This window comes from Rhinolophus sinicus, linkage group LG12 (assembly GCF_036562045.2).
Source record: "Rhinolophus sinicus isolate RSC01 linkage group LG12, ASM3656204v1, whole genome shotgun sequence".
NCBI lineage: Eukaryota > Metazoa > Chordata > Mammalia > Chiroptera > Rhinolophidae > Rhinolophus > Rhinolophus sinicus.
In genome coordinates, this window is record NC_133761.1 from 20907260 (window position 1) to 20921588 (window position 14329).

Sequence of the window (14329 nt, forward strand, 5' to 3'; positions counted from 1 at the left end):
ATTATTATATTATTTTTTTAATTAAAGTTTATCGGGGTGATAATTGTTAGTAAAGTTACATAGATTTCAGGTGTACAATTCTGTATTACATCATCTATAAATCCCATTGTGTGTTCACCACCCAGAGTCAGTTCTCCTTCCATCACCATATATTTGATTCCCTTTACCCTCATTTACCACCCCTCCTCCCCCTTTACCCTCTAGTAACCACTAAACTATTGTCTGTGTCTATGAGTTTTTGTTTTTTCATTTGTTTGTCTTGTTCTTTTGTTGTTTTTGGTTTATATACCACATGTCAGTGAAATCATATGGTCCTCTGCTTTTTCTGTCTGACTTATTTCATTTAGCATTATAATCTCAAGATCCATCCATGTTGTCACAAACTGTCCTATTTCATCTTTTCTTACCGCCGAATAGTATTCCATTGTGTATATATACCACAACTTCTTTATCCATTCATTTATCGAAGGACATTTTGATTGCTTCCATGTCTTGGCCACCGTAAATAAAGCTGCAATGAATATTGGGGCACACGTATCTTTATGGATAAATGTTTTCAGATTTTTTTTGGTAGATACCCAGGAGAGGAATTGCTGGGTCATACGGTAATTCTATTCATAATTTTTTGAGAAACCTCCACATAGCCTTCCATAGCAGCTGCACCAGTCTGCATTCCCAACAGGAGTGTATGAGGGTTCCTTTTTCTCCACAGCCTCTCCAACACTTGTTACTATTTGTCTTGTTGATGATAGCCATTCTAACTGGGGTGAGGTGATATCTCATTGTGGTTTTTATTTGCATTTCTCTGATGATTAGTGATGTTGAGCATTTTTTCATGTCTATTTGCCATTTGTATGTCTTCTTTGGAGAAATGTCTCTTCAGGTCCTCTGCCTGTTTTTTCAATTGGGTTGTTTGTTTTTTCTGTTATTGAGTTTCATGAGTTTCTTATATATTTTGGATATTAGCCCCTTATTGGAGGCACTGTTTGCAAAAATCTTCTACCATTCAATTGGTTGCCTCTTCATTTTGTCGACAGTTTCTTTTGCAGTGTAGAAGCTTTTAACTGTGATATAGTCCCATTCATTTATTTTACCTTTTATTTCCCTTGCCTTTGGAGTCACATTCTAAAATGCTTTTTGAACCCAAGGTCCATAAGTTTAGTACCTATGTTTTCTTCTATGCAGTTTATTGTTTCAGGTCTTATGCTTAAGACTTTGATCATTTTGAATTAATTTTGGTACATGGTGACAGATAGCGGTCCAGTTTCATTCTTTTGCACATGGCTTTCCAATTCTCCCAGCACCATTTATTGAAGAAGCTATCTTTTCTCCATTGTATGTTTTTTGCTTCTTTGTCGAAAAAATTATTAAGGTGTACTTTCTACATTAGGAAGTTTTAACGTTAGAGCAACTTAATGAGTTGTGGTTAGATTTAACTTTAGAAAGCATATTTTTGTGTGTGTTTTTTTTTAATTTAAAATAAATATAATACAAATCACAAAATAATATTTCCTAAATTGGTATAGAAAAATCTGAATTTGACAGACATTGAAAGGTATCTTACTGTGGGAGATTTTAGGTCCTTTAAAATGCTAATATAATATTGTAACTCTTTAAAATAATGATATTTAAAATAATATATTTATGAGCTTAATTTTTCACAGTCTTTTTTTCTCCTTGGTTTACCTATTAATATAATGTTCCACAGATGATTATTTAGGAAATGCTAGTCTATGAAATCAAAATGTATATTTATATTCATACATTTCCCTTGAGTCATTAGAATAACTATTTAACAGTATATTTGTATGAAGGTATTAACAAACCTCTAATAATGTATATTGATTCCAGTCTCAAAATTTTCTTAACATGTCTATTTAAAAAAAAAAGAAATAACTTTTTTTTTTCTCTTTTCTTAATATAGCCCACAGCTGTAAACAGCCGGACACTCCTGCTCATGCGAATGTAGTAGGAATGGACCTTCCATCCCATGGGTATACGCTAATTTATACCTGCCAGCCCGGCTTTTTTTTAGCAGGTGGAACAGAACATAGAGTGTGTAGATCTGATAACACTTGGACTGGAAAAGTTCCTGTTTGTGAAGGTAAGTTTTCTTTCTTTCTGCTTTTCGCAGAAGATGTTGTAGTATTTTGACTTTCCTCAGATGCAAAAGACAGAAGAATGAATTCAAATTAGCTTAGAAAGAAGGGAAATTTGTTGGCCAACTCCAAAAGTAGGAGTGATGTAGACACTTCTGGACCCAGAGGCACAAACAAATATTATTCAGGTTTTTATAGCTTCTTGACCATGGTCTGTGTTTACTTCTTTCCTTTATTACTTCTTGTAGTTTTCTATCCACAGTAGGCGTACTAGTTATCTAGGGCCAACCATAACAAAGTACCACAGGCTGGGTGGCTTAAAAGAACAGAACTTTATTTTCTCATTTCTGGAGGCCAGAAGTCCAAAATCAAGGTGTCAGCAGGGCCATGTGTCCTCTGACGGGTATGGGGAAGAATAATTCCTTATGTCTTCCTGATGGCTTTTGGCTATTTTTGGCATTCCTTCACGCATAGCTACCTCATTCCAATTTCTCTTTCCATGTTCTCATGTCCTTTCCTATGAATCTTTGTATGTCCTCCCTTCATCTTTTAAAGACACTGGTCATTAGTTAGGGATTATTTCAGGATTATTTCACCTCAAAAGCCCCAACTAATTATATATTCAAAGACCTTATTTTCAAATGAAGTCATATTCTGAAGTTCCTAGTGAACATACATTTTGGAGGTACACTAGTCAACCCACCACAGTAGGGAAAATTGCTGCCAGCGTCCCTGGGGTCAACCCTTCTGGAAGAGTAACCTTGGTAGAAAAGGTCTTCCCCAAAGTGTCGTCCTGGAAACTCTATTCAGGAGTCTGAATGTTACAGTTTTGAACAGAGTTCATTTTCAAATTCACTTCTTAACTAGAGTGACATGGTATGTTCACCAATTCTAAATGAAGTTTGCACCCATGTTGCTGCTGGATCAAGACAATCCCTATCTGGATAAGATGTAAGGAGTTTGCCAGAAGAATAGACTTATGTTTCCAGAAAAAGGAGTAAAGGAAGTTTTTGTTTTGTTTTGTTTTGTTTTGTTTTGTTTTGTTTTGTAGAATTCTTTATAAGGTCATTAGTAAACTTCTTTTCCTTTTATTTTTTCATTTTTTTTTTCAGACCTTCTAATTCTTGATCTCTTACAGCATTCACAAGTGTTAAAGACTTTATCCTTCTTTAAATGTGTTTACTCTCTTCTCTTAGAACATTACTCAGTTTTTTATTTAAAAAAAAAGGTTTTGTGATAGAAATGCCTACAATGTGCGATATTATTCTGACTTGCTTACTTGTCACTGTCTTTCTCTACTCTCCTTTCCTTTCATCTGCCCTCCCCCAACTAGAATATAATCTCAATAAAAGCAGAAACTTCGTTCAAAGTGTCTACAACTATAATTTTAACATCTAGATCAGTGCCTTGTATATGAAAAGTGTTCAATAAGTATTTGTTGAGTAAATAAATGTGGTATTCCCTCATAATTTTGGCTATTGATTCTCCATTTCTTTTATAAACTTATTCTTTTCTACCCATGATTTTCTAAGGCTTGGTTCTTAGCCATCTATTCCTTTTACTCTATATTATCTCTCTAGGTGACTTCATTCAAGTCTCTGGCTTCAACAGTACAGTCTTCTCTATGGAGATTATTTACAAATTAATATTTCTAACCCATTTATCTTCTCTTAGCTTCAGACTTATATGTTCAGTTGCTTACTTGACATCTCTTCTTGAATTCTTCACAGACATTTCAATAGTCAGTAAATGCAAATCCGAACTTATAAATTTCCCTTCACCATAGTCTTCTTTTGGTGTTCCCTATCTCAGTGGTGCTGTCATTATGCAGTACATAGGAATCTAGTAGTCATCTTTGACATCTTCCTAACCTTATAAATCCACCTTGGTTTCAATAGCTTTTTTGTCTTTCCACTTTTCTGCTTTTATCATACTACTCTAGTAGTCTAACTCAGCATTCTCCTTACTGTGACTACTGCAGCAGCCTCTTAACTCTCTGCCCATATCATTACCCATTCCTTTCCAAATTGTTCTCCATCTTTCAGCCAGAGTGCTCTTCACCCACATCGCTCCCCCTTCAAACCTTTGAAAGACATTACATTGCGCTTAGGATAAAGACCTAAGATTTTACATGGTCTACAAGCACTGTCTGTCACAATTCCTACAGTTTTCCAGGCACATCTAGCACCACACTGCATATGATTTCCTTGGTTTTGGACTACCTTTTGTTTGACTTAAATCTTTAGTTTTAGGTTTTCACCATTGAGTCCACCCAATTTCTTATGACACCACAAGCTATCTTAATAATTTTTATTTCTTAAACATGAATCCTGCACAAATGATTTCTGCCGTTTTACAAAAGGAACATACTCTCAGCTCTCAGCTTTTATGTTGGAATCGACCATGGGTCCCATGTTAGTTTATTCTTCTAAAATAAGAAACAATATCTCAAAATGATATGGCACCACTAATCTTCCCCTTATACCACTGGTCTATAATGGGTGTAATTGCTGACGTTACCTCTGCAACAGGAGTGTTGATTGGGGACCAAGATGCTATGATGAACAGGACATTTTTCAGAAAACTGTATGCTATATCAGAGAGAAAAAATGACAGTGCATTACATTGTGTGTGTGTGTGTGTGTGTGTGTGTGTGTGTGTGATTAATTATATTAACTTTTCAAAACATTTTTCATTTATTTACATAGCTGGTTCCAAAATATTGGTGAAAGATCCTAGACCTGCACTAGGAACACCCAGCCCAAAGCTAAGCGGTTAGTAATTTCACTTGTTACTCTAGATGTTCTGATTTCTAAAAGTAATCTACTATTTTCTTGACAAAATGACTATATACTTAGAAAAATATGTTGTAGTATGCAAAAATTATGCATTTGTTATTTGGAATTTGATAATTCATATTATAAGATGTTGAATTTTAAGCAATGTAATACTGTGATATTAATACTATAACACTGAAATATTAATATTTCAAAATATTATTTATAGTTCTTTCTATATAATTTCCTTTCAGGAGTATCTGCAAATGACTAAATAATAATAGCAATATTTCATTTAAAATATTAAAATAAAAAATGAGATGTTATATAAAATTTTTAAATACAGGCTTTTTATTCTTTTTTTACAAAGGAAACAAAGGACCCAAATACAATTGGTATGAGAGTAAAAGTTTAGGAACTTCTAGAACTTTTCCAACATATTTTCAATTATTTGATTTAAAAAGCAAATTTAAAAATCTAGCATAGTCATTAAGAATATGGGCTTTGAAGTCCTATAACCTTGATGTAATTCCCATGTTATACACTTCCTATCCTGTGACCTTGGAAAAGTTATTTTATATATCTTAGCCTCCATTTCTTTATCTGTACAAAAGATATAACGATTTGATTATTATAAATGAACTTCATGGAAGTTAAGTGCAAAGTGCTTAACAAATAATAAGGGCTCAATATATGAGAGCTGTGTTTTTAATATTCTTCACTACTAATAAAGTACTAATAAAATTAAAGGTTTAACGTCTAATCTTTACTCTGGAGACATTTTGGTCCAGTCTTATTAAGCCAGGAACAGTGATAGGATCTAATTTCACTTGGGTTCAGAAGTTCTCAATGAACATGCTATAAAACTAGAGCACCCACAAAACTTTGAGACAGTGATTTATTTGACATTGAGCAAAAACAGACTGCATTATCACTAAGGCAGTCAAATAATAAGTCACCATAAGAGAGGAAGGTTAGCAATGGAGTCAGATAAACATAACAGTCAATCAATGCACAGAATTTTCCAAGGGAGATGCTTTATCTGGGAGCAGATAAGTGCTCTGAATAATAGCTCCAGCACATCAAATGTAAACCTGGCACGTCCTGGACAAAACATGGCCAGTAGTCACCAATAACTAAATCAGGTAGACAAAAAAAATAAAAAAAGAATATGGAAGAACTTAACAAGACAATTTTAAAAATTTGGACATTATGCAAATATAAAGATTTCTGTATGAAATAATTAGAGTATATACTTTCCTCAAATGCACATGGAGTAGCTCTAATAATTGATTATATATTAAGTAATAAATATATCTACATAAAATTTAAAGCAAAGTTAATCTCACCCTGATGCAAATGAAAGTTAATAAAAATTAGATAATTGTTTAAAATTCCTGAATATTTGCAAATTAAGAACAAAAGTAATACTGATGAATCAATCATGAATTAAAGACAGAATTGAAATGAAAAGAAAAATAACACTAGAACTTAGTTATACTGAAATCTAAATATCAAAATTTGGGAACTGAAGCAAAAGAAAAGTTGTGAGGGGAATTTATACCCTTGAATTCTTACAGTAGAAAAGAAGAAAGCCTCAGAATTAGTGAGCTAAGTTTCCCTGTTAAGAAAATATAGAAGTGTAACAGAAAAACCAAAAGAAAGCAGAGATCAATGTAATAAAAATGAACAAACACATAAACCTCAAAGATTCAATAGAAAATTGTAAACAGAGACAAAGGTAGTTCTATATAAAAAACAAAGTGAAAATTTTCTGGTTACTAAAACTCATTATTGACTCTGAGTCAATAAAATTCATTCTATGAGTCCATCATAACTTTAATAACTCAGATAAAGACATAAAAAATGGAAATTAGAGGCACATTTGACTCAAGATTATAGATGAAAAAAATCTACATAAAATCTTAGCAAATCAAAGACATTATAGTAAAGATGGCACCTCATTACTAAATTGGGTTCATGATAGAGGTATAGGAATATTTTTGTTAAATAATCCTTAAAAAGTAATATATCACATTAAGAGATTTATATGCATAAAATATGATCATTTCAGTGCTTTCACAGGAAGTATTTTATGATTCACCATCTATTTATAATTTTTTAGAAAGTCTGTTAATTTAGAAAGGAGTTTCTTTAACCTGAGTAAAAGTATCTATAGCGCTCTAGAGCAATGTCGTCTTAAATGGCAAAATGTTTGAAGCATTTCATTTAAAATCACAGATAGACACAGTGATTAGATTATTCCACAGTAAAAAGAATGAAATACAGCAACAGTTCAAAGTCAGGAGCATAATACTCTATTTGGCAACACTGGGAAGCCTATGAAGCAAAGTTTAAGTTCAAATATGTCTTGGAAGAAAGGATCATGACCATTGTCTTTCTCCTTTTCATTGATATCCACATCAGTGGCAGTTGGATGACACTTTAGAGTTTACAGAGAACTGCCAAATACACAATCACATTTAAATCTCAAAATAAACTCAGTAATCGAAAGGAGTATTTTCATTTCCGTTATACATAGATATATAAATGACCAAATAGTGTCTGTTTCTCCCATCCTATGGTGAGTCACATTTCTCAGGTCTATGTGAGAAAAGGGGGAGGGAGGTGTTGGCATGAGAAAGGGAGAGGGAGGTAGAGGCTCATCATGGCCATTTCTGTGCATTCTTCCGCACCTTAAGTGATTTCATGTTGGTAGTTCGAAATCTGCCGTTATGGGAATATTTACACCATAGAAATCAGCATACTACATTTTTTTTCCAGAGAGTCTGTTGTTAAATATTTACTATCACATCAATGATTAATCCTGATACAATGTACTTTGCTGCAGCTGCTACCTACTTCTTTCCATTGTTATTTTCTCCTGACATTGAGGTTCTTTTTCATCTCCTTCAGCCAACACTCCTTAATTTCCCCAAGCACCATGGACAAGATCATTAGGTGTAGCAGATTTTCATTTAAAGTTCGTAGGTGGCAAAGGATAATCGCAGTACCTGCCAGGGGAAATGAACAGTCAGAGAAACAACAGCATTTATTGAGCACCTACTCTTTGCCAGGCACTGCTGTTAAAATGTATCTCTCTCTGGCTCCTCCTCTTATCTCTACAGCTAAGAGCCTATTACTTCCAAATTCCTAATTTTTGTAATGCAGGGCAAGTTAGCTTGTTACTCCCTCCTGCAAACTTGTTCTAGATATACTTCTTTTAAGCTGAAAAAATTTTAAGGCACGTAACAATCAAGGGCTGTTTACCCATACACTATGTTGATTTTTTTTTTTTTTTTAAGTAAGGCCCCCCTATATACAGAGCATAGCTGTGTAGTGTGAGGTTTGGGGAGGGAGTGTAACTAAAAGGATGACTTGGAAAATGCCACAGGATTATGGACTTTCCATGATACTAACTACATGTCTACAAATATATGTTTATTAGCAACTATGTAGTGAGCTATAAAAATCTACAGTTTCCCTATTTTATCTGCATAATAATATTAATGATAGCAACTAGTATTAAGCTAAACTCTTCACATTCATTATGTCATTTAATCTTCCTAAAAATTCTATGTTAATGCCATGTTAGTCATGTGGAAATTCAGGTTTAGAGAGTGAAGTAATCTCCTGCAAAACCATACAGTTTATTATCGGAGAAGAAGGACTTAAATGCAAGCAGACTAATTCCGGCACCTGCATTCCTAACCCTTGTGTTATATTGCTTTTAAATTATCATAAAAAACAATCATGCTCGTTGAAAGAGTCAGTAAAAACTCAACTGCTGAGGGTGTTTTATGTTCATCCTTCACTGTTGTTTTGCTTTATTGGTTTGCTGAGTAGAATTCAGGGAACGCAGAATTTGTAACCCCAGCCTCTGTGATCTGAGAGGTAAAAAGTGTGATGTGTGTAGAAAAGATCAGGTGACAAACGTGCTAGGAAAAAAAAATGTCTTTATCCTAAATTCATGTCATTTACTCATCCAAATAAATAGGTATGTCTCCCTTGAATAGCTGATTTCTGGGGATGGGCTTTATTATGATGTCTAGGATTAATGGAAGCTTCTCTCAGCCTCTTCCCAGGATATCAGAAGACTTTGACATACCTCACTTATACAACTATAAGTTACACTAATTTATATAAATATAACTAAGTCTTATTTGGCTGTATCTAACGTCCTTTAGATGAACGTTCTGTAACATTTAGCATATTCTTTGATTCTGCCACATTTCATCTCTCTCCCATGACAGGCAAGTCTAATGACAATTCTTTTATTTCTAAAAATACCTGTAACCTAATAGTAAATGTTAGAATAGAATATTAAAGTTCTGTTCCTCTTACAAAAAAATAAAATAAAAATATCTATAAACCTCAAAGGTGTCAATTTGGTGGAGACCTGCTCTTCCTTAGGAAATCTATTACCGGAATGACTGAACTAGTATTCTGTAAGGGGGACAAAACTATCCCACCTGACAGTCTTCCAGGGCTATTCTGCAAGGGGGGTTAACTCTGCGTTCTTCCTCGTATACATCTATTCCCACTGCTAGGAGAAAAGCAGGCCTCTTGGGACTTGTATATGGACTGACTTGGCTCAGTAAAATCATTCTATCTTCCACCAGAGATAAAGATATTATTAAAGGAGACCAAATATAAGTAAACTTGATGCTTCACTGGATTCTAAATATAAGTCTCCTGTCTTTAACTGGTGTTGTTTTTATTTCTAGCTTATAGATGACTAGTGCACAAGTCTAGGTTTTTACAATTTTGGTTTATTGTAAAGCAATGGAAACCCTTTTATGTGAAAAATTCCTTTTGTAGTATGCATTCCTCATTATTGTGTAATTAGCAAATAGCAGTAAACGAAAATTTGTCAATCTACATAAGGCTTGTATTTACAGGACACTGTAAAATGAATGCATGTGTTGATTTAATCTATTCACAGTTCCTGATGATGTGTTTGCCCAAAATTATATATGGAAAGGCTCTTACAATTTCAAAGGAAGGAAACAACCCATGACCTTGACCGTTACAAGTTTTAATGCTTCCACTGGGAGAGTGAATGCAACACTTAGCAATAGCAACATGGACCTGCTACTTTCAGGTATCACATTATGGAACAACAAATAATGCTTTCATTTCCATTATTTCCATCATTTCATCACTTGTATTAGTGCTTTTCATACTGTGAAATATGTGTTACTTTTTATAACATTCATAATTCATTCAGAAGCAAGGCTTTCTGGTTGTTGGATTGATGCATGGATATTACTACACAAATATCAAGCTCTGTCATACTGAAATAAGCTCCCTCAAGAATATTTTAATGTAGCTAGAATGAGACATCATGAATTAGAACAGAACTTTTAATGTGAATATACCTAAACCTTTCTCTAGTCTCATAACACCAGAGAGAGCAGATCAGTGATTTGCTAGCTATTTTATGATCACAACATTATTTCTTCAAATGAAAATGGGTAGGTGGATATCATAAGTTAGAACAGAAAAGATAGAGCTACACTATTTTAAACAGGCAAAGGGGACCCAGGCACTATCCACCTGCTCGACCTCCTCAAGCTTCCTTTTCCTCAGCCTAGTGCACACTTCCCTCATTATCTTTCATTACACTGTTTTTTCTGACTTTCCAGTGTTTTCTCAAATGTCATCTCATCAACAGTACTCCTGATGACCCTACTAAAATAACCTTCACATTACAAACACTGTCAGACACTCTTTTTCTTAGACAGTCTTACCCTGTTTCATTTTATTCTTTGCACTATTTGAAATTTAGCATAGTATAATATAGTATACTGTGGTATTACGTGGCATGACATGACATTATTTATTTGTCTATACTCCAATAACCTAAGCCATTCATTACTATATCCCAGAGGTTAGAAAACCATCTGTAACCAAATAGGCCTCATTTAAAAAATATTTTTAAAATATTGATATTGAAAATATGAAATATTTGATATATATAAACTTCTTGGCTATGTATATATCCTAAATACAGTAGTCTTCTCTTATCTGCAGTTTCTCTATCCCTGCTTTCAGTTACCTGAGGTCAGCTGAGGTCCAAAAATATTAAATGGAAAATTCCAGAAGTAAATACTTTGTAAGTTTTAAATTGCACATTGTTCTGCGTAGCCTGATAAAATCCCGCACTGTCCTGCTCCATCCCTCCTGTCCAGGAAATGGTTCATACCTTTGTCTAGTATATTTCTGCTGTATGTTATGCTCCTTTAGTTACTTAGTAGCCATGTTATCTGAAGGTCAACAGTAGCCTCACACTAAATCAGAATGCCTATATCATTCACCTCAGTTCATCTCATCATACAGACATTGTATCATCTGACATCATCATAAGAAGAAAAAGGGTGAGCACACTGCAATAACGTATTTTGAGAGAGAGATCATATGCACATAACTTTTATTACAGTACATTGTTATAAATGTTCTATTTTATAGTTATTGTTGTTAATCTCTTTCTGTGACTAATTTGTAATTTAATTTTTATTATAGATATGTATGTATAGGAAAAACATAGTACTTATAGGTTTGAGTACTATCTGCAATTCCAGGCATCCACTGGGTTCTTGGAATATATCCCCCATCAATGGGGGGATGCTACTATAATTACTAATAATGAAATAATTTGCGGTATAAGTAAAATGGAAAATATAATTCTATTTATCAATTTTGAAAATTTTAGAACTATCAAGCATCATTCTGTATTAGTGAATGATCCTGCATTAAACCCAGAGTAAAATATTAGAAGTTAATATGTGTCATATTTTTAAAAACAGATATAGTTGCGTGATATAATTTGAAAGAAGATTTATATTAATAAAATAATGCATTTAAATTGTAACTACTAATTTATTTAACTTTAAAACATAAAAAAATTTTTCTTTGGTTTCTGTAAAAGAGCACAAAATAAGGGTATGTAGTTGACCCTTGAGCAACATGGATTTGAACTTTACAGGTCCACTTATATGCAGATTGTTTTCTGTTTGATCCAGGCAGTTCAATACTGAGTTATTCAAGGGTCAACTGGTGGTTGGGAGTCTGCCTATGTGGAGGGCTGACGTCAGTTATACAAGGAATTTCAACTGCACATGGACAGTCAGTGCCTCTAACCCCCATGTGGTTCAAGGGTCAGCTATACTTATTTTAATCTAGAAAAATTTCAAAGCAAATTTTTACAAATATACAAAAACAAACATGAATAATTAATTCAATTATACCATTTTCTCAACAATATTATTTTTGATTACTCTTATGTCTTTTTCCTATTAATTGTAATTTATATTATGTCAAGATCTATTTATCATTCTCTTTCTATTCCCAGCATATTCTTTTTTTAAAATTAGTTTCAGGTATACAAAACAATGTAATAGTTAGACATTTACATCCGTCACAAAGTGATAACCCCCCTCCCCCAATCTACTGCATCTCTGATAGCATATATAGATGTTATAATTCCACTGACTCTATTTCCTATGCTGTACACCACATCCTGTGACCATATATATATATATGGTCACACATATATGTATTTAATTATAGTTGATATTCAGTATTATTCAGCTTCAGGTGTACAGCACAGTGGTCAGACATCTACACAGTCCATGAAGTGGTCTCTCTAATAAGACAAGTGCCCATCTGACCCCCTTTACAACATTATTGATTATAGTCCCCAAAATGTATTTCATATCCCCATGGCTATATTGTGATTACTAATTTGTACTTTCTAATCCCTTTACCTTCTCTCCCATCCCCAGCCCCCTCCCATCTAGCAACCCTCAGTTTTTTCCCCCCATATATTTCTGAGTCTATTTCTGTTTTGTTTGTTCATTTATTCTGTTCATTCCATATATAAGTGAGATTATATGGTATTTGACTTTCTCTGTGTGACTTATTTCACTTAGCATAATATTCTCCAGGTCCATCCGTGTCATTGCAAATGGTAATATTTCATTCTTTTTTATGGCAGAGTAATAGTCCATTATATTGATATGATTGGATAAAGAAACTGATTTTATATACATATATGCATATATATGGTTGAAATTTGACCCACTCATTCATTCATTCACATAATCTTTCACCTATGAAATCAGGTGTCATAAGAATAGATACAGAAACAACCAAAATGCCCATTGATATGATTGGATAAAGAAACTGATTATGTAAAGAAACTGATTATATGCATATTTATATAATCAGTTTCTTTATCCAATCATATCAATGGGCATTTCGGTTGTTTTTGTATCTATTCTTATGACACTTGATTTCATAGGTGAAAGATTATGTGAATGAATGAATGAGTCAAATTTCAACCATCACTTAATCACAAAATTTTTCCTTAGAACCCTATTTACTTATTCCCCTAAACATATTTACAATCCAGCTTATTTCAACTTTTAAAATATTCACTGTTTAAGAAAAAAAAATCATCATGTATATTTTTGCTTCTCTTTTTTGTGTCATTACTCTATGTTGACTTCATTGAACTAAAAATCCTATTTGATTTTCAAGACCCAGCTAAAATCCTTTTTTTTAAAATAAGCCGTTCCTGATCATTCTAGTGTGAAGGGATCCCTCTCTCTTCTGGTATTTTATTTATCATATTCTCTTATGTATTTTGGTTAATTGTATACCTGACATACCTCCTATTTAATCGGAAATGCTTTTAAGCATCATATCTTTATATAGGAACAACATCTATTCATCGTTGTGGCTCTAGTTGCACCTAGAATCTCTCTTTCACAGGGTTGGTACCCAATTTATTTTAAGGAAAATAAAAAGAATTTTAACATTTGACTCATACCCTTAAAGATTTTATGTCTGATTGGGGGAAGAAAACATTTTGTTTACAATGTCATTGAACGATGTTACTAAGAACAGTAATAATTTTAATAGCATAGGTTATTTAACCCCACAATGAAGATTTAGGTTGAGAATTGCAGCTGAAAGAGAGATCAATATATACTGCATGATTTGTAAATAGCATTATGGGTAAAACTAGCCTTGACTCAGTCTTGTTTTATTTTTTTTCGTATCATATGTATTACATGAAACATTTAAGGAGTTATAGATAATAAAATGAAGCATAACTATTTTTACAGGCGTATATAAAAGCCAGGAAGCTCGCCTAATGTTACACATCTATCTTATTAAAGTACCAGTTCATGCTTCTGCAAAGAAAATGAAGGAGGAAAACTGGGCCATGGATGGCTTTGTAAGTATAGTTCTTTAAAAGTCTGTTGCTTGTTTTAATACCAAATTCTTGCTTTGGTTTGTCATTAAAATTCCAGAAAAAGGTAATTTTCTAAATTTAGCTATTTATGAACACACACACACATACACACAAAATGACAAAATTATTATTATGGGTATTTTTTTAAATGACTCAGTACAAATATTCAGTAATCTATAGTGTTAAAC

The 14329-nt window shown here is 33.2% G+C and overlaps 1 protein-coding gene across 6 annotated transcripts in view; it reads left to right on the plus strand.

The window, feature by feature from the left end:
- CSMD3 (CUB and Sushi multiple domains 3) overlaps nt 1-14329 on the plus strand; it is a 1090811-nt gene that overhangs the window by 1065936 nt on the left and 10546 nt on the right. For all 6 annotated transcript variants that reach the window (XM_074316364.1, XM_074316366.1, XM_074316365.1 and 3 more), the window contains 4 exons: nt 1925-2104; nt 4808-4873; nt 9822-9980; nt 14011-14123. In XM_074316364.1, coding sequence (XP_074172465.1) covers nt 1925-2104; nt 4808-4873; nt 9822-9980; nt 14011-14123 — 518 coding nt within the window. The remainder of the gene's footprint in view (nt 1-1924; nt 2105-4807; nt 4874-9821; nt 9981-14010; nt 14124-14329) is intronic.